General features: G+C 40.5%; 1 protein-coding gene across 8 annotated transcripts in view; it reads right to left on the reverse strand.

Moving 5' to 3' along the window:
• The window catches only part of PHF21A (PHD finger protein 21A), a 188,738-nt gene that overhangs the window by 39,980 nt on the left and 128,056 nt on the right, over positions 1 to 20,702 (reverse strand). For 6 of the 8 annotated variants that reach the window (XM_040639004.1, XM_008701041.2, XM_040639008.1 and 3 more), the window contains 4 exons: positions 12,363 to 12,566; positions 5,867 to 6,118; positions 4,557 to 4,646; positions 748 to 1,041 (listed from right to left, as the gene is read on the reverse strand). In XM_040639004.1, coding sequence (XP_040494938.1) covers positions 748 to 1,041; positions 4,557 to 4,646; positions 5,867 to 6,118; positions 12,363 to 12,566 — 840 coding nt within the window. The remainder of the gene's footprint in view (positions 1 to 747; positions 1,042 to 4,556; positions 4,647 to 5,866; positions 6,119 to 12,362; positions 12,567 to 20,702) is intronic. The other 2 variants (XM_040639009.1, XM_040639010.1) reach the window with 2 other exon arrangements.

A 20,702-nucleotide genomic window follows, 5' to 3' on the forward strand; every position in this document is an offset into this window, starting at 1 on the left:
AGGTCAATGACTTTTTAAAGCAACTTTCTTGAAAGAGGATGCTTTTCTTTGCAAAAATTCTTCTTTCTCATCACTGGTCTTTCTTTAAATAGAACATGGTGACTGCCTATAAATCCTTTTTCTTGTTTTTAGAAGTCTTCTGTCACAGAACCCTTAAGTATTTTTGGAGATTACTTGTATTTCTCTAGCCTTGTGTTTTTAACAGAAAATCTGACTTTAGAAGTATACATGAGAGACTTTAATATTTGAGCTAAAACGGCTGTATTCTCTAGAGTTAAAAAAAGGCTTTTTAGTAATTTTAATTTTTTCATTTGGTTCTTTGTTATCTGCAATAACCAGGGAAAATCTGTCAAATGAAATCCCTTTCCCTATTTTGTTTACTCTTCCTGACTTTCACAGTGATATCCTCATCTGGATTCTTACTGGGCCAAAACGAATATGCCATTTTCTGCGTATCTTATCTCTGTGCTTCCTGAGAGCAGCAGAACCCATCTGTGAATTTCTGCTCAGAACCAGCAGGGGGAGCGCACTCCCACAGGAACCTGAATCCATCTGTAAGCGGATGGTGGGGAAAGCAACCCAACTTTCTTCAGTAAGACTGGCCCTTTTGCACTGTGGATAAATGATCACATGGTAAACAACAGGTTACTGACAATGGTGCTCTTCTTGGGAGACTGTATTTAGAGACAGCCCAGCCTCGATGGCAAGGCCACTACTGCCAGAAACAGATGCATACTCTGCCTGTACCTGTTTTTCAAGGCTTGGCTTGCTAAGCTGTACAGTCTGAGGTCCAGCGAGTCTGGTCCCTGGAGTAGCTATCACAATGCTGGTGAGCTGGGCCATGGGGAACGTTTTGGCTATGGTTGCAGTCTGCCCATTGACGACACGGACGGGGTGGATGGAATTCTGGGAGGTAGGGAGGGTCGTGGGGGTGAACTTGGTCAGCATGACGGGCCTCTGGATAAGTTGAGGAGCTGCAAGCATGGGAGGAGGTGCTGGGGCAATAGGAATGTTATTCTGGGCCACAGGCTTGGGTCGAACCTACGGGGAAAGAGAGGATAATTATCATATTACTTGAAGAAATTTCTCAAGTCTTGTAAGTCTAAGACAAAGTCTTTCACACTTTATATGTGAAATGGTATTTAGTACCAATATTTATTAATATTCATTTTAGTGTTATTAATTCTACAGCTATCAGGATATATAATCTTATAAAAGACTCATCAGCTCTTAAGAGGGTCCAAATGTTACCCTACAATGTGGTTCTTCTGAATCCAAACCTTAGCTCCCTCTCGCATAACATGCTGCCTCTTCAGGCTGAGGTCAAATGCCTAATCCAGAGACTGGTCCCAGCCAGGATTTGTGCCCAGTTCAGTAATAATGCTGCCGCTGGTCTTAATTCACATTCTAAATTTCTTCATATCCGTGGCTTCAATTCAGCGTGGCTCCTTGCTCTCTAACTCCCTGTTCTTGGCTGCTCTAAGTCACCTTTGTGGGCTTCCTCTTCCTCTGCCCAATTCTAAATGTAAGTATTTCTCAGAGTTTTGTCCTGGAACCTCTTTTCTTCTCCTCACTCTTCCTGGGAGTTCTCACCTATCCCAGGGATTCAATTACCATCTGTGTACTGAAGATGTCCATACTCAGTATCTCAGGATCAGACATTTCCTGAACTTCAGAATCCTATACTCAACTGCCTGTCATATATCTCTACTTGGAAGTCTCCCAAGAAATTAAAAATCACAATGTCTAGGAGTTTCTGGCTGGCTTAGTCAGTGGAACGTGTGACTCTTAATACCGGGGTTGTGAGTTTGAGCCCCACGTTAGGCGTAGAGATTACTTAAAAATAAAATGTTTAAAAACAACAACAAAAAAATCAAAATGTCCAAAACTCACCTATTTCTTCCTCCAACGCTCTCCTTCCTCCTATTATCACCCCCTCAGCAAATGGTCTTTTCTTGCTATTTAAACTTCAGAACCGTTCTTGATGCTTCCCACTCCACCTCTACTTCCTAAAACCTTCTCAAATATGGCTACTTTCTATTCTCATCCTGCCACTGCTCTACCTTACGTTTGGCTTACTGGAACCGTGACAAAAAATTATGATTAAAAACATGGGGTCAGCCTTGCCTGGGTTCTAATCCTGGTTCCTACTCCTTACTAGCCGGCTAACCTCAGGTAACATACCTGATCTAAGCCAGCATTTTTCAAACTTTCTGTACAGTGACCCTATGGGCAAAATCTCTTCCCCTTATGCATGAAAGATTGACGTGCAGTTAACTCTCCAGCTCTGTTCCCCTGGAAACCTGATGAAGGGTAAGAATGTCAACTATGTTACCAGGCAACATTGCTTATGGTAAAAATGATTGCTTACTGCTAAATTGAATCTGAATGGGGAGAATTATAAATACTCGATGGGACACCATGTTTTGGGTTCATGAAGTGGGGTGACTTTTGTAACTGAGCATGTCCAGTGGCGGGGGGCTTGAAAGTCATGACTACGGAATTGTTACAAGATACACTGTCCTGTGTGGCACAAGACTTCTGTGCCAAGATGGCTCTCCCACCGTCCTGATCAAGGTCTCATTTCCCTGCACCTCAGCTATCACTGGACAGCTGTAGAGACTGCTATATGGGGTGACAAAAAAATGTCTGATGCTGTCTGCTGGTAAGCTCTGGTTTCTGTCTTGTGTTGCTCCAAGTAGACTGGTACCAAGCGTGGGCCCTGACAGTCTCATGAATCTGAACACTCAGCTGAATTTAAGATGACTGTGTGGTGGCTGCTGCAGACACACAGTAGGGAATGCATTTCTTACCGTGACCCGTACACGCATATAGACGTAGATCTGTATCTCTATAAAACGAAACTTCATGAGACATTGCATATGTGCTATATGCTCTAATATCTCATATTCTGTTTTGTTCATTTAATTTAAAAACTCGGGTCACAATCTGTTAAATTGATTTCACATAGCCTACTAACGGGTCATGGCCCACTGTTTGGAAAACATGCACTAAGCCCTAGGTTCCCTACCTAAAAAAAATAATACCTACTTTCACAGGGCTGTTGTGAGGATTAAAATAGATAACCCACAGAAAGTGCCGAGCACAGTAACCGGCACACAGCAGGAGTCTTTAAACATTAGCTATTATTGTTGATGATGTCCTAACTATTCTTCTTGCCCACAGTCTTGATCATCTCCAATCTATTCTCCACACAATGACAAGACGGAATTTTCTAAAACAAAATCTGATCATTTCAAGTATTTGTTTGGAAAGGTTTTCATGGATCCCCACTGTTTTTGGGATAAGGCCCAAATTCCTACATAGTCTAGAAGGCTCCACAGGCTCTGGCACAATGGGCTTCTCTAGCCTCACCTTTTACCCTAGCCTCAATTACATGGCCCACTATGGTTAGCTACACCAAACTGCTTTTTGGTTCCTTAGGCTTACATGCATCTCTCCACACTGGATTTGCATATATGCTCTACCCTCTGCCTGGGACATTTTTATTCTTCCCCCAAAACTTTGTCAGGCTAACTTGACTAGCATTTTAGGTCTCAGACTGAATGTCGACTCTTCTAAGGAACTTTCTAGAATACTCTTAAGAATGAGTTGGGTGTCCCTCCGTCAGACTACCCTGTACTTCCCATAATGGACACTGTGATTGCCTGTACACAGATCTGAAGCTCTCTGAGAGCAGAGAACTATCTGTCTTAAAAACTGACTTTTTGGATACCCAAGGTATTTATTAAGGCTCTACTGGATAAATGATTGAAATCACCTTATCTCATGTTCTCAATGCCCAAACCTACTGCACAGGCAATCTGGAAATCACCTATGTCCAGTGACCCCAGTGACCCCAAAATTCCTTTCTCTTCTCTTTGCCTACAATGTGGGGCCTCAGATGGGAACTCCTAGCCTTTCTACTAGGCAAGTCAAGTACCTTCAAAACGCAGACTGGGGCAATCCTGACATCCTGCAATGAGAACAGTTAGCTCAGTCCAACTGCTAGAAGAATACTCCCAGGGCAATATGGGCAAGCAGAGCTGCTTGGGTCTAGGTAGAAAGTTCGCTGTGTGGACCCCTAGTCTAAACTTTTATGGGCATTTTTATGTTTAAAAATGATGCTTAATGTCATTACTTCCAGAGTAAAGCTAAATTTCTCTGGTTTCTACTGGTTAGTTTAGCTATTGTTTCCTTCCCTACTCTCTTTGGCATACAGGAAAAAAAAAAAGTAGTGACTGCATTCCTTCCCCACTGGCAGGCAGGTTTGGCTAAACTTCCAGTAAGTTAACATCATAAGGTTTAAAATGGTGCTATCTTAAATCCTCCTTTTCCTTACATCCCCCTGCTACTGCCTTTGGTCTTTGCTAAGAAAACCTGGTGATCAAATAAACTTCTTCACGGTATAGAAATCAGCATCTAGAACCTTTAGCTAACTAAGTAAGATCTGAACAAAGCTGAATGGATAAGCATACTTCAGGCTGCTTAGAAAGGGCCCACGAGGACTTCTGTCTGTTCTAACCCATCACTGGGCTTGTCACTGGTTTACTCACCTGTGGAAGAAAGTTTGGACGTGGAGTGAGTCGAGGAGGAGGGATAAACTGTGGTACTTTGATGGGCTGAGGAGGTGTTGCCTGAACCTGCTAAAAAATGGGAAAAATAAATAAACCACAGACGACAATAATTGTTCAATATCAAAGCTAGGCGTTCTTAGAGTATTTACTGCATCACTATTCTCTGGGTCAGACAATATTTTCTAAAAGTTTTCACTGTAGAATTAACCACCTGAACTAACACTGCCTGAAGAAAACTTTTTTACTCTCCCAACTGCATGTTTTACCCTACAAAATGAACCAACCACATTTCTGTGTCCTTACAGCCTAATGTAAAACACAGCAGGCTCGGCAATCTTAGACAATTTCCTTTGACTTTCAAGAACTCTTGCACGTACATATTTAAAAAGTCAAGACTGGATCCAAAGTAAAATCAAACTTGCTGCCTGGCCAAATGGGCTTTCTCCTAATATAAGAGCTGTATCTAGCAGTGAATGGCTTTATTCCTATAGAGAATTTCCTAACTCTCAGCATTTGGCTGAGATAACTGGTCGCTTCTCTCAAGATTCCTGGTAAGTGCTGAAGCTTCACTTTACTGCTGTCTAGTTTTACTCATCACTGGTCATCATTCAAAAGCCACCAAGAGCTCTTAGCTGCAATTTTAAGAACAGACTTTAAAACCACAATTTGGTTATATTTCGCCCCAAGCTTCAGAGAGCATCAATTTCTAAATGGTTTTACCCTAGAATCTCATGAACAGTTTTTGCTCAAGTTAATTCTTCAAGGGATCTTTTATTCTGATAGACCCTGGACATGGACACTGTTAATTTGTGAGTTTCTTGAATATTTTTAAACTGCCTCAGCCTTTTCTAGTACTTCCTGGGTGCAGCCAATTTCAAGGGATAGTGAACCAAAGGAGTTCAGCAGGGAGTTTTCCCCAAATGGGTAATACAGAACCAGAGAGTGTAAGCACTCAAGTTTCACAGGCAGGTCTGCGACTAGGATGGAGAGAGCTACATGAAACAGTGCGCGTGCCGCTGCAAAGGACATTCCTCCCCAAGTCAAGTCACACTTTGACTGCAGATAATGCACTGAATGGATTTTGGTCCTTGGTGTCAAGGGACACCTCTACAGTTATTTGAGCAGATAGTACGAATGCCATATTCTCTTGTCAGCCCCAAAGGAAAACTTGGTATGGCTGAATGGCGGCGACTAAAAAATCCAGCAGGAGCATAAAATGGATATACTCTACAAATGCATATCCTGAACCCTCTCATGTGGGCACACATGAGTAGCAGCTGCTGGCTTACCAGAGTGACTGTGTTTTTTGCCACAATTTGGACAGCCTCTGCCCCAGGCCCAGTGACCTTACTAGACGTCTGGAGGTTGACTGGTGTGTTCTGCACATCAGTGCTGAGCACAGCCTTCTGACTGTTGATGGCGGTCACCATAGCAATGGTAGGTCTCTGGCCCACAACAGAGGCAGGCATGGTCGCAGTTGCTGCTTTCAAGACGAGAGGTAGTGTCTTTGTGGTAATCATAGAAGCTGTAGTGACAGTCTTCTAGGAGACATGGAGAACAGATATTAGGACACTGAAGTGTGATCCCAATAAACAATATGCTGCTAAACCCCAGAAGAAAACAAAGCAGTGATTCTTCTCATCAAGTTTCTCAATATAACATTTCCTTTGTGTACATACAGCACACTTCTTACTATAGGGAAAGATCATCTCTACTTTGTGCCAGAGTTTTCAAATTTAGCTTCAAGTTCATAGTAATAACTGTAGACAAATATGGGCACAGGATTTGCAACAATGAATGGGGTGGGTTTACAAATATAGAATATGAGTGTACCTATTTATCTGTTTTTTTATTCTTGGCTTGCTCTCAATTAATTTAAACTCCGTAGAAGTTGCAAATCAATGAGGTACACACCATCTCTATCTTTAATTGCTACAACCTCATCAATATGAAGAAAGCCATCATATAATTCTGGTTATCTGCCTCCTGTGACACAAAAGCTGGGATGGCAGGACAGTGTCTTTTTATTCTTTTGAGTGTCACCCTAGAGAGGAGGAAGGGAAACTCACATGAGGATTAGCACAATTGCTGCCTCAGAGGCAGTAAATCCCAAACTCTAGATAATAAAACCTATTAACCAACTAGTATAGTAAATGCCAGCTCTTGATACCAAAGGGCTGTGAGTCACTAACTACAACCTTTTCTCTGGAGAGCTGCTGCAGAAGCAATCAAAGACCCAGTGAAACATGACAAAGTGGAAACAAACACCTGCGTTTCAAAAAGCTTATAGATCAGGGGCGTCTGGGTGGCTCAGGTGGTTAAGCCTCTGACTCTTGGTTTCGGCTCGGGTCATGATCTAGGGGTCGTACACTGAGCCCCGTGTCTGGTTCTGTGCCGGACGTGGAGCCTGCTTGAGATTCTCTCTCTCCCTCTCCCCCTCCCCCACTGCTTAAACAAAATAAGGCTTACAGCTCAGAGGACGAACAGAGGTGACAGGACTTGACTGATCCTCCCCAAGTACTGCTGCTCTGTAGCCGCAGTTTCTAGACTTCTTACTGGAGCAGTTGAAGGGGCCGGTTACACGAGAAAATGCAAACAACCTTATTACATGGCACACACCCCCATCCAGGGCCACTACTCATTCAAGATCCTCAAGATCCAAACGTTCCAGGCACATGGAAATTTATCTGGCCCAACGTGCTGGTTCTGATTTCGGTACTACTCCACCTTTTTCTTCTTACTCTACACTAGCACTGACCAATTTGGTAGCTCCCAGCCACACGCGGCTATTTAAATTCAAGTTTAATTAAAACAAAATAAAACATCAGCTCCTCAGTCACACTGTCCACATTTCAAGCGTTCAAGAGCCACCCGTGGCTAGTGGCTACCACACTGGACAGCGAAGATTTCCAACACTGCGGAAAGTTCTACTGGACAGCATTGCTCTAGGCCAGTGAAAAGGACCCTGCTCTCCCTGAACCAGATCTGAACGAATCCCCTTGTGCATTTCTATTTCAGTGACTGTATCAGTACTTGTGTACTAAGTTGGTTTTTTTCTAGGTAATTCTTTATTTCCATCTTCTGCCTGAAACACACACATACATCACCTAATCTTTTAATATCTTTATTTTCTTTCAATGAAAACAATTAGTGATCTGGCCTCATCTACCCCATCGCAGCCTATGAGCAATCCTTATTAACGCTTGTAATTAAAGTCACCCAGATCTTTGTTTCCTCTTCTCTGATCAACAACGCAGGCATGTCTCATTCTCCTTGCCAGTGCCTCCTCAAATGTGAAATGGAAGTAAAAGGGGGACACTGGTATTTATTCGGGGGTGGGGGGTGGCCGGTCATCTACTATCTATCCATGATGAAAACCAAATAAAAGCTAAATGCTGTTTAGCATTAGAAATATTATAGTAGTGTAGCAGAAAGGACTGACTTCATATTGCCAGCTATGTGTAGTAAGTGTTTTTAACCCAGTGTGATATTAGCCCTATCTTTCAGTTTAAGACATTAAAATACAAAGACCTTTACAAATGGTGAGCAAGTCACACCAGACGGCCTTCAATCTTGGTGCCAACACAGGTTGTGGAAGTAAAAGCTCTCATCAGCAGAACTCACTGACATGGATTTTAAAAACAATTGTGCATGCTGTTACTGCTTTGAAAGAGGTCATGTACTTTTGTTTGAAACATCCCTGGTTCAGGTAAATCACTATCAATATTTTGAATCACCCTAAAGTGATTACTCTTTTTTAAAAAAAGTCAGTGAAATGTCAAACTCACCTGAATTTTATACTTACCATTAACCGCAACACTTAAAAAACCCTGAAACCTGACAGGTTTGTTGACATCTTAAGTTAGCATTTTATTCTACTTGATAAATATTTAGTTGTGGCTAACTTCACAACATGTGTTCTAGCACCTGCATAATTCTCTGTATACAGAGGTACAAGGCCTAGTACTATTTACACCAGGTGCTGACACAGGTATTGCTTAAACCTTTAGCTCTGGTCTGGCGCTTATTCTATTCTCACTGCTTGGGAATATAAACTAAATCTTAGGAGTGTTAGAGTTTAGATGAGAAAGAGAATCCAGAATTTTGAAATCCAAACCTAATGACAACCTCTAACCTGTTTGGCAGGAAGAAGAGAAGACACAGGAGAGGAAAGGTATCCAACAACAAAGAAAATTATTTTCCTGGAAGCTATGAGTAGAGTGCCTGGCTGGTTGATGCTGTCCAATTGTGATTGGCTTTGAGATAAGAGAGCAGTTTCCCCACAGTGTCATGAAGAGGTTCTTTAATTTTGACAAAATCTAAACTGCACCAACTAGAAGTCAATGCAGAAATACATGGCAAGAAGCACTAAAACAAAATCCTTTTTTCCCCCAAGTTGTTATTGTTTACCTGCAGAGAATGAGGTGTTGATTTAAGACAGACTCCAATGAACAAATCAGAACTTACAGGGATTATTACTGTGGGCTCTAGTGAGCTTCCATATCTATTTTAGACTATTTTCATTTAATTTTGAACAGCAGGTAACTGTTGTGCACTCAGATGACTACAAATAGAACCACCCCACTCCTCTTTTTGTCCGTAAGGGTTTATTTTCTATTTGGTTTTATTAACTGCATGCTTTTTCACATTTGTATTACATCATTAAAAAGGACAAGATTGTGAATGTAAGTTGAAGGGTATACCTGCATTCAACTCTTCCGGTCTTTCATTTGTTTCTGTAAATTGAAAAAATTTCAAAATCTACCTATGAGGATGATTTTGAGTTAACTAAGGGAACTGGTCCCCCCACTCCCCATTCCTTGGTCCCTGCTAGCCACCTGACTTAGAATAAAAAACTTTCTTTTCCAAGCACCTCTTGTTTGCCCAAGCTGATTGCTACTTAATAGTTACTCCTTTCTGAACTTAGATATTTAATATATGCCATATACAACTTCCCATTTGTCCTTGACCTCATGAACCTTTAATGACCCCCACTGACTGCTCAAAACTCCAACAGTTCTGCCATGCATTGGAGGGCTTCTAGAAGCTAGCTTCTTTCTACCTTTCTGGCTTCATCTCCCTCTCCGTTATTTCCCAGAATCCACATTACAGCCACATCAGCCTCTTTGCTGTTCCTAAGGCATGCATTTACTTTTGTGACTCCATACTTTTGTTCACACAGTTCTCTGCATCTGTGATGCTCTTCCCCTCTGCTCTATCACTAAAATCTCACTGATCTGTCCACATCCTGCTCAAGTGTCAACTCATTCGTGAAGCACCTCTGATCTCTCTAGTTAAAATAACTCTGTCCTCTGGTCTTTTTACAGCTCTTCACTGGTACTTTCATTTTGTTCTTCTTTGTTGGCAGTTTATATTTTCTCTTCTTCTCTAAATTTTTAAAATTCTGTCTTATTTGTGAATCTACCTTCTTCATTGCCTAGCTCAGTGTTTGCATATAATAAAGACCCAATAAATATTTACAGAATGAATGAAAATGGTGATAATATACCAGATTCTAGGCAGGGACCATCACTACCTCTTTGTATACCAGAATCTAGCACACCGAGAACACCCAATAAATACTGATTGACAGTTTATCGTAAAGACAGAAACCAAAAACTTACAGGGTCTTTTGGCTTTTAAAATTATACATCTGCATTTAACAAAACAAAATAGTATAAAACAAGCTTAGCTAAATCAATTAAATATATCAGGTGGGCCACCAGGTGGAGAGATGCCACACAACACTATTTTGGGGATAGCCCTTCGCCCCTTACTATCGTTCACCATCCCAAAGCACCACGGAACTCAGATTACTAGGGAAGGGAAGAGCTGTTATAAGTATTATATAAGTATTTCCTCTGATTTGTGGGACACAGAATGTTACTTGAACAGAAAGTTTTCATGGGTTAAGAGAGAAAACTCCTACATACCAGGGAACAATGAATTCTACCGCACTCCTTCCCCATAAACACTTTCTGATCAAACTGTACTTTGCAAAGAGAATAAACTAATCAACTACAACAAAAGTAATCTGATAGGCAATCCTTCAGAAGAAATACAAGTCCTGGTCAGGGGGTTTTAAAAGTCAGTTTGAATGCTTAATTTTCAAATAGCCTTGGAGTGGAGATTATGGTAAAATTTATGCTCTAGCTATCGGATTTACAACAGGAATTACTCTTTTTCCTACTTTGGCATTTTATATAATGTTGGCATTTCTTTTCTTGGTACTGTATGGCGGTACAGAAGAGCAGTGAATGGATGGACTTTTTCACCAGAACACGTGGGTTCAAATCTCGGCTCTACCACACATACTACCTATATGATTTTAGATAATTACTTAATCTCTCTGTGTCTTAGTTTTCTTTTCAAAAAACATAATGATAATAATAATAATGATAATAATAATAATAATACCTTCCTTATTAGGGTTGGCATAAGGACTGTGTATGTTATATATGTAAAGCGCTCAAGAGAGTAGCCGTATACAGTAACCTCAACTAAATGTCAACTATCTTTAGTAATCTTTAGTATTTTTTACAAGTAATGTATTCTTCACTTGAAAAATGTTATATATGAACCAGCTCAATGTCCATAAACAGTGAATAACTAAGTAAACTATAATCTTTTTCTCTATGTATACAGTGAAGACGTGGCATTGACATGTAAAGGATGCCCGTGCTTGAGTTTCAGAAGGTCCCAACGTCCCTGAAATCATGTGCAAAAATGAGTATTATTAGGTGTGAATGTGTATTATTCTGGGGACAGGATCTACAGCTTTCACCAAAGTCTCAACAGGGGTCATGATCCCAAAGAATCAGGAACCACTACTCAACCATCCCATTTTAAAAGGTATGCCCACATGACAGGTGGGTGTGTGGAAATCAAGCCTTAATAGTTTTCTTGTGTGTGTGTGTGTGTGTGTTCCAATAACACTTCATTTACAGATGTTGAAATTGGACTTTCATATAATTTTCATATAAAATAATATGAAATATTATTGAAATAGGAAATATTTTTAACCATTAAAAATGTCAAAACCATTTGCATTGAATAGTTTTCTTAACTGAGCATTATTCCCAAATATGTCCTTTTTGTGTATGCTGCCTTACTGTCCTTATATGCTAGTTTAAATGCCCCTTTCAGCAAAAACATCTGCAAAGCTATCCCAAGTTAGAATGTTACTAAGCCTCCAGTTCTTAGTTCTAGTTTGGACTTGTAGCTTCCATTTCAGATTTCCTTCAATATATTAGAACAAACTCATATGCTCATGAATATGGACTTAGAAACGAATATTTTGTTTCTCTGAATAATGGAAACATATCACCCTTCTTCTGAATGTCTTTCTACCTGGTTCCAAGAGTACTGCTCCTGGAATATCTCCACACCTAACTGCTAAGAGTTCCAGCAAAACAATTCCAGAGGAGGCAGAGTCACACAGGCTTTTAGAACAAGTGCAAAGAAATATTTCCAGAAATTCAAAATAAGACCTTAGTTCTGTTCTGACACAGAGAAGTGATTTTTCTTTGTCACTGACGACCTTTCCCCTCTTCTTTGGACAGGTGGGGAAATCATTTAACTTTTGCTCCGTAGTGATATCATTTCCTTCTGCCAATGAATTTCAAGAGATTTTTACCCCACGGCATAGTATTAAAAAGTAACCGGAATAACTTTTGTCTAGTGCTAGCTGAACTTAGAATGGTCTGAAACAGGCCCCAGCTCTCCACGAAGGATAACAGATCAGCCTACAGCAGGGGGGCTGCAGGGCTCCCTCCACACTTTTACCTGTGAAGCGGTCAGGTTGGGAGAGGGTGCAGCCGACTGGGCGTGGTGGTGGTGGTACTGCTGCTGCTGTTGTAGCTGCTGGAGTGGTTGCTGCTGTGCTGTTTGTAGTTTGTTTTCAGATTGTGGCAATGGCTGTATTTGGAACTTGTCTGGTTGTTCTTGCTTTACTATCAGGTTCTTCCGTAGCTGTTCAACTACTCTTTTCTACCCCATGAAGACAAAAAGAAAGTACAGCTATCAGCATATTGTTCTACCAGCTCTGTGAAATGTGCAGCAATTATACACCTCTGACATGTGTCCGTAACTGGCTTCATCTAAAACATGTTACGTCTAAAATTTACAGATGTGACACATGAGGAGAAACCAACAGCATAAAAAACATTTTATACGTCAAGGGAAACTGAGCCACACGGGGTGAAGAAAAGACAATGGAGAGCACGCAGCAGAGCTCAGATTATTATTAGCTTGGCGTGCTGGGCTGGGAGGGCAACATAGCGTAGCCATGAAGACATGACTCCGGAGACCCAGATTTGCGACTTACCAGCTCTCTGATGTTCGTCAAGTTACTTGTTACTTAATCTATCTGTGTCTCAATTTCCTGTTCTGTAAAATGAGCTGATTAACAATATCCTTAGGGTTCTTATGAAGCTGCTAGATGTAAAGTACTCACAACTATGCACACTGTGGGTCGTTTTATTTTTTGTGTCTGATAACACAGACCCCGGCCATACTAATTTTTGTTATTCACACAAATATCATGTATCAGTTTCAAACATTAAACAGACTTTTAAACAGAGAAACCTTGATCTCAGAAATATGCCATACAAACAATACTCATTCTAATTACTCAAATGTGTAACTCATGAGCAGGACCTCTTTGCTGGGATAGGACCTGTGGAAACGTTACATTTGTTTAAGCAGAGGAGGGATTCAGTTACACGAGATAAAAATTTAAAAATGAAAGTTTCTTGAATTTACTAGATCTTAATTCAAATCCAAGAAAAATGCGTATTTGGATACTTTCATTACTATAATGTATTTCAACAGAACGTAAGCTCCACGAGGGCAAGGACCTATTTTGTCCACAATTATACTCAGGGTTAGAACTACGCAGCTAAGTAAATGTCTCTTCACATGATGTGTAAAGTGATGGGGACCAGAGACCAGCAAATGACTCAGAGAACATGTCATATAAAACAATCTGGGGCCAGACTTGGGCTGCCTCTCTTGGCCTAATGGCTGGAAACAAGTGTAAGCAGCAGCACTCATATATTTTCAAGTGAGTTCATGAGCTGAGGTTCGTTATTTCTGATAAAAATAGACTGCCATTTTCTAATAGAGATCATGACTGAAGAAAAGGAAGTAAATTAAGATCTTTAAATAAAGGGTTAAGTGAAACCATATGGCCAGGTTGATTTCAAATGTCACCTTATGATTCTAACCAACTTCATCTCACATATCCTCTAAAGAATCCAAATTTGTAAGGTTACTTGCTTAACATATTTGAACACTTAAATATTTATAAAATGGATTTTTAAAAACTTTAAAAGTCAATAAGAAATATATCGTTGAGGGGCGCCTGGGTGGCACAGCGGTTGGGCGTTTGCCTTTGGCTCAGGGCATGATCCCGGCGTTATGGGATCGAGCCCCACATCAGGCTCCTCTGCTATGAGCCTGCTTCTTCCTCTCCCACTCCCCCTGCTTGTGTTCCCTCTCTCGCTGGCTGTCTCTATCTCTGTTGAATAAATAAATAAAATCTTTAAAAAAAAAATATATCGTTGAGAGAATTTTTTATATTTTTTATTGATTCTTTTTAGGCAATGAAAATATCCTAGAAAGGCCATGGTGTGTGGGGGGGGAGTCTGCTAAACTTTACACTCTGCTTAGCGCTGCCTCTTTGAGTAGTTAAATTTTACAAAGAAAAGAAAAAAGGATGCAGAGTCCAAAGTCTTTGCAGAAACCATCTGTAGAATAATAAAAATGCAAATTAATAGAAATATCGAATTCTTTTTTTTTTTTTAAAGATTTTATTTATTTACTTGACAGAGAGAGAGACAGCCAGTGAAAGAGGGAACACAAGCAGGAGGAGTGGGAGAGGAAGAAGCAGGCTCCCAGCAGAGGAGCCTGATGCGGGGCTCGATCCCAGAACGCTGGGATCACACCCTGAGCCGAAGGCAGACGCCCAATGACTGAGCCACCCAGGCGCCCCTAGAAATATCAAATTCTTATAAAAAATTAACTTTCAAGTCTTCAAAATCCTATTTCTCAAGTATAAAAGGATAGAGTAATTGAGCTGATACAGGTAGATTTTGAGTATCACAGGTAGATTTTATTGCTTAGTGACTTTCAGAACATTAAGACATTTAACAATTAAATCATTATTTAGAGTCGCTTTCAGTCCCCCTCCCTAACACAAAACCAGCACTAAACAAACATAGTAACAAACTAGCTGAAGTGTAGCATCAGTGGCCCAAGAAAGGGACTCCAAGAACCTCTACCAAAGAACCCAGCTCAAATCAGGGGGAGGAGAGAAACCATGAGGAAATAATAGAACACAAACGTGACACCTGCCAAAAAATAAACTTTGAACAAAAACAGCACAGGAAACGAAATAATTACTCTACCAGGCACAAAAGGAAAAGGTATTTTTCCTCTACAGCCATCCCTGGGAAATACACCGTGCTCTCCTACTTACTGCCTAACTGGGGTAAACTAGAAGCAGGAGACAAAGCCCGGAACCCACTACCAGCGTTGTGTACAACAGAAGGGAACCGTAGGGGAAAGAACGAGGAAGGGATGCCGGCTAGAGTACTCTGCAGCCATATGGCTAGAACAAGGTGACGACCAATCAGAACCAGCATCAGCAAAGTGGGAGTCGGTGAGTCACACTGCATTCACAACTGTTCCTCCCCCAGGGCCTGAAACAAAGCCTGTGGAACCTGTGGGGAGGCACGGGGATCAAAATACTTGCAAACTTACATTAGTCTTCGAGAAGAAAAAAAGGGGAAGAGAAGAAAGCCGTGCAGATGGGACATGGGTCAGATCATATAAGCTGGGTAAAATTTTCTGTGAAAGAAGACTCTGGTATGTTTCCCAGTGCCACTCAGAAATGCGCTGCCCTGCCCTCCTTGCTGTGTTCCCAACAGAAGAATGCCAAGCTTGTAGCTGAGCATGAAAAATCAAGGTCTGAGGGAAGCACTGACGCCTTTGGTCACTTAAATATCTATCACTGCGTTTTGAAAAGCAACCATCTGCAGTTAGGTGAGCTCTGCAGTGGAGGCGCGCCATAAGCGTACAGAAGCCCTGGACACTCTTTNAAGGGCAGGCCGATCAAGGAGTTGCCGTGCACTCTGGCTGGCTGGCTTAAGCTCCACTGCCCAGTCTTGTTCTAGAGCTTAGTCCTGCAGCTCCAGCAAACACACCGATCACTGTAACGCCAGCAGGACCCTGATCTGGAAGAGTACCAATTATGGGCAGCAGGAAGAGAATACAGCTATCAAATTTCATAAATTTTAGCTATGCGCTATCAAGCAAAGTTCTTAAGTATCCTCTCACTTCCACAGAAAGTGAGCCTACTATTATGTGTTTTAAATAAAGAAATCATGAATTCTGCTAATCATTAATGAAGGTTATACAGAGTAAACAATTTGGTATTTTCAGTGTTATTCACTTATAAAGGAGACCTTGAAACGTAGCTAATTATCTTGGAACATTAACCTGAAGCTTTGAGAAAAGGCTAAGTGTCACAAACTGGCCATTTGTCACTGACTAATAAGTTAATGGAAGTTAAAAAGAAAAAGGGGTAGGGAGAGAAGGAGATGAGAAAGGAAAAGTTGTAGAGGACGAAGCCAGAATGGAGGGAGAAAAAAACGTAACGTCCACCTTCTTTCCTTAATATATTTTCTGTAACAATAGGCCAACGGCCTGGTGTCCGGAATGGCTAGTACTGCCCCCTCCAATCAATCCATCTGTCAAGAACTGCTCCATAAACCCAGCATGTAATTCCAAGCCCCGGTTCCCCTGACATTCACATCACTAGGTTTTATCAGGGCTTGCTCAGGCAGAAGAGTTCACAGAGCCTATAACACTTCAAGTCACAGTTTCTGAGACAGGTAGTCACGGTGATCAATATTGGGACATTCAGCGATACTATCAACATGTTCACACGACAGTAAGACAGATCCCAAAGAAAAAGACAGAAGTTTATAGGTACGACTCAACCGCAAATCGGGTTTGTTTTTCAGCTACGTTAAGTCGATCATTCCCAGTTCCACTGCTCTGGTCAATACAGAAGGGAGACGGAGACATGGCAGGACCTCCCCACCCCCTGCCCGCAATCAACCCATTACTTTATTTCCATCAAATTCTCAGATTTTATTTTATCTTTAAATTTCTTTTAAAGACTTTATTTATTTATTTGAGAGAGAGAGAGAGAGCGCATGAGGGAGGAAGGGCCAGAGGGAGAAGCAGACTCCCTGTTGAGCAGGGAGCCCGATGCTGGACTCAATCCTGTGACTCCAGGATCATGACCTGAACCGAAGGCAGTCGCTTAACCAACTGAGCCACCCAGGCGCCCCTTCTCACACAGATTTTAAAAAGCTTCTCTCAAAAGGAGCTCCAGGTACCAGCCCCTGCCTTCCACAATTGCATGTCAGTGATTCACTCAGTCACTCAACGTGTTTGTGTTCCATTCTGCGTTATCTGTTTTATATCAGTTATGATAGGGCAACACCCACTCAGACATCTTCTTACAAGGTACTGCCTTAAAAATTCATCCCTTGTCCCCTCCATGAATCAATCATACAATCTGAAAATAGAACTTGCACCCTTCATACCAGAGACAGAAAGAGACTTGTTGTAACTTTTCACAAATCCAGAAAGTCAAGAATGAATCTTACCTATCTTCCTACCTAAAATGCAGTGAAAAACTTTTCCAGGTCTTCAGATTCACCAGTTGCTCAAATGAAACAAGCGATGCTAACTTTTGGTGTGCAGAAAAACTAACATGGAGAAATATACATTTGTTGAAGACAAAATTTACTCAGAGATGAAAAAAAAAAACTTTCTACTACCTGACCGAAGTTCAACCACTCCATTTGTAAGTAATACCAATATTCATCAACACTGAAGACTTAGGAAGGAGATACGATCACAGTCTTCAGGATGCTATTACACAGTTATCCTCTAAAGAACTGGGTATGTGTTACTGATATAAAATTAGTGACAAAATTAAATCCTGGGTAAAAGGTATGCATTATTAAAAGGAAATAGAATATAGAGTGAAAATGCTACCATTTTATGAACAAGAACACAAAGAAAAGACAATAAATTCACAATTAGCCCCTTTCTAATGTAGTAAGTAAAATTCAAGGAAAGAACGTGCACTGAAGTTATTAGCGAGAATGTTCTAGAGGAGACACACAGGACAGAATTTTGACAAAGAAGAAGGGAGGAGGAATATTGGCAGCAGCAGATATAAAAATATACTTAGCTAAAAATAACTGCATTTTATTTGTTTTGTAAGGCACTAGGAAAGTTCTCCCCAAACTCTCCTATACTCAGTTTCAGGGTTAGAATTAGACAAATAGATTCTAACCTACAAAACCTTGAAAAAAGGGATATACCCTCTAAACATACCACTGGTTTGACAGAAGCAGTATTTACAACCACCTCATCTTATACACAGAACTGCTGATGCTGTCTACTAAAGAGGATTTGCTTGATCTTAGCGAGGTGGGAACACTGATGCTTATTTTAGAGTTCTGCAAAGTGTCATGGAATTTGTACAGTACAATATAAATGAATTAAGGACAGCAGCAGTTGGAATTACCAGCGGGTTTTTTTTGTTTTTGTTTTTTTTTCTTTTTAATAAAGTTCAAAATTCTCCACGTGGATGCTTAACAGATGGTGGAGAATACACATGTCATGGTACTGATTAGACTTTGGCTTACTTTTTTAATTAAAAAAATATTTGTTGGGGTTTACTCTTCCTTCAAAACACACACACGTGCACACACATACACACACACAATGATATTTAAATCAAGAGGTTTCACATCCTATCTCCACAGGAAATTAGACCTTTTATTCACATCAAGGGGATTTATATTCCATGTCCATAGGGGATTAGACCCTTTATTTGATAGCCCGATTGAAATGCAGTTTACATTTTTCTTACTTAGTTCATTCATGCTGTAACAGATAAACTCCACCCCTCCTTCTGCATGACTATGAAAGACTGCTAAGACTGCCATAGTCAGACTCTGCCTAAACCTAAGGACCCTTCTAAGAACCTGGGAACTGCCTTTATTTGCATCCAACAAGAAAGAGTAGAGCTGTTGCACTCAGGAGAGATGTGTCCCCTGGAGCACTACGGTCCTCCATGATGTAACATACCCGGAAGTGAGGGCAAAATAGTATAAACACAGAAACAGACTAAAAAAAGAGCACCACATGCTGGGGTGGTGGCTGTAAGATGTTTCTCGACAATAAAAGACAAAGGAAGGCAAAATCAGAACCCATTTGGCTTACAACTAAGTTCTCGATGTTTCTTTGAAGCACTAAGCTATACCGTCCTGCTTATTTCAGAAAAATATTGAGGATCAACCGCATTAACGGTGGGCAGTGCTTTAGAAAACTGTTGAGGGCAATGTGAAAATCAGGGATGATGACTATGAACAATACAATCTGTCTAGTAGGAATTGTTAACTGAGAGCAACAGCTACTTAAATGTGACTTTTACTTCCAAAGTCAATTATATTTCAATCACTTGATTTTTAACATCTAGTCAAATATTTTTGTGTTAGTTTTTTTTAATGGGAATCACCAAAAAAGTACAGGATTAAGAAAGAAAATGCTACCTGTTGCCTTTTCATCTCAAAAATCAAACATGTTAGAGAATATTTCCCTGTACAGAAATCTAGGTACAGCCCAGATTTCTTATACCTCTCTACTGATTCAGGGCCATATTCTGAATGCATAAAATAGATGTCCAATTTAAATGTAACCTGGCCCAGCAAACACCCTAGATACAGTAATGAGAACCGCAGAAAAAAACATAAGAACCATTTATAATCTGCACAATTTAGCTGCTCGCTAATATAAAAAAGTGCTCGAATCTTTGTGTTTGTACCACAATGAGATATGACATGGAGGCTATTAATTTGTAAATTAAGCTCCAGTTCATCAAAATGCATGCCCCTCTGTAACTATCTGTTACAGACCTGCACACACCATGAGCCTGTCATTCTTCATTCCATGGCTCTATTCCACAACTTAAAAGGCAGCATTGCCTTGTTAATGTCAGAGTTGTCCCGTACACTGTAGAAATGCTCTCTCTGCTCTGTCCTGAAGCTGCTGTGATTGGTTCTCCCCACAAAAGAACTATGACTGGAGGTTGCTGTGCAGTAGCTGTCCCTGACAAGTTGGATATGAAAATACAATTTAAGCACAGTAATGATCCTAAAACAGGAGGAGGGAAAGGGGGAACAAAACCAAAACCTCTATCATTTTGTGGGATACTGCTCAGATAAAAGATGGTTTTGCCTACTCCCAAGCCCTGGGTACAATGAGAGAGAATGTAGGAAGCCCTCTTTTCACAAAAACACAAGACAGACTATGATGCTGGAAGAGGTAAATAGATAACCAAATTCTATGCAGAATACACGTACTAGGACATGAATCAATCATGTCTAAAGGCGAGCATCTTTTAACAATCCTTAATTCTGCAGTTTTATCTTAAAAGAGAGAAAAAGACAGACAACAGTATTAGAACAACATACTATGTCAGGCACAATACATCAAGCAGAAAATATTCTATGATGAAATGTAGTATTTTCCTTGATGTGAATAAAAGTAAGTCTTACAAATCACTAAACACTGACATTTTGAGTTGGGAAGTATCTTAACAAAAGTACATCCTGAACAACGCTCTTGAAGTTTAAAAACATACTTGTTATCATCTGCCGTAACAGCATAGACACATAGATTTAAAAAAGATTCCAAAGCTACCGAATGAGTGTCTCTTAATTTCACAAAGTATTCCCTATTTTAGTAGTTTATCACCAAATATTTGTTACAATCACTTAAAGAGAAAAATGAACAGTGTTACAAATTTGCTTTCTGACAAGACCCCACATAAAACAACACAGAGGAAGCAATTCCATCACCTATGGAGGCTGCCAAGATGAGAGATGGTTAACTTCAAGGGACTGGATCTTCCGAGACACGTGACAAAGGATGATTTGCACTACTCTGTGTTTGGTCTGAGTTTTCTGCATCAGAGACAGAAGAAACTTGAACCCATCTTTCAGAATTTCAGAGAGGGTTTGCTTTCCTGTT

This window comes from Ursus maritimus, unplaced genomic scaffold, assembly GCF_017311325.1.
Source record: "Ursus maritimus isolate PB19 unplaced genomic scaffold, ASM1731132v1 scaffold_23, whole genome shotgun sequence".
NCBI classification, from domain to species: domain Eukaryota; kingdom Metazoa; phylum Chordata; class Mammalia; order Carnivora; family Ursidae; genus Ursus; species Ursus maritimus.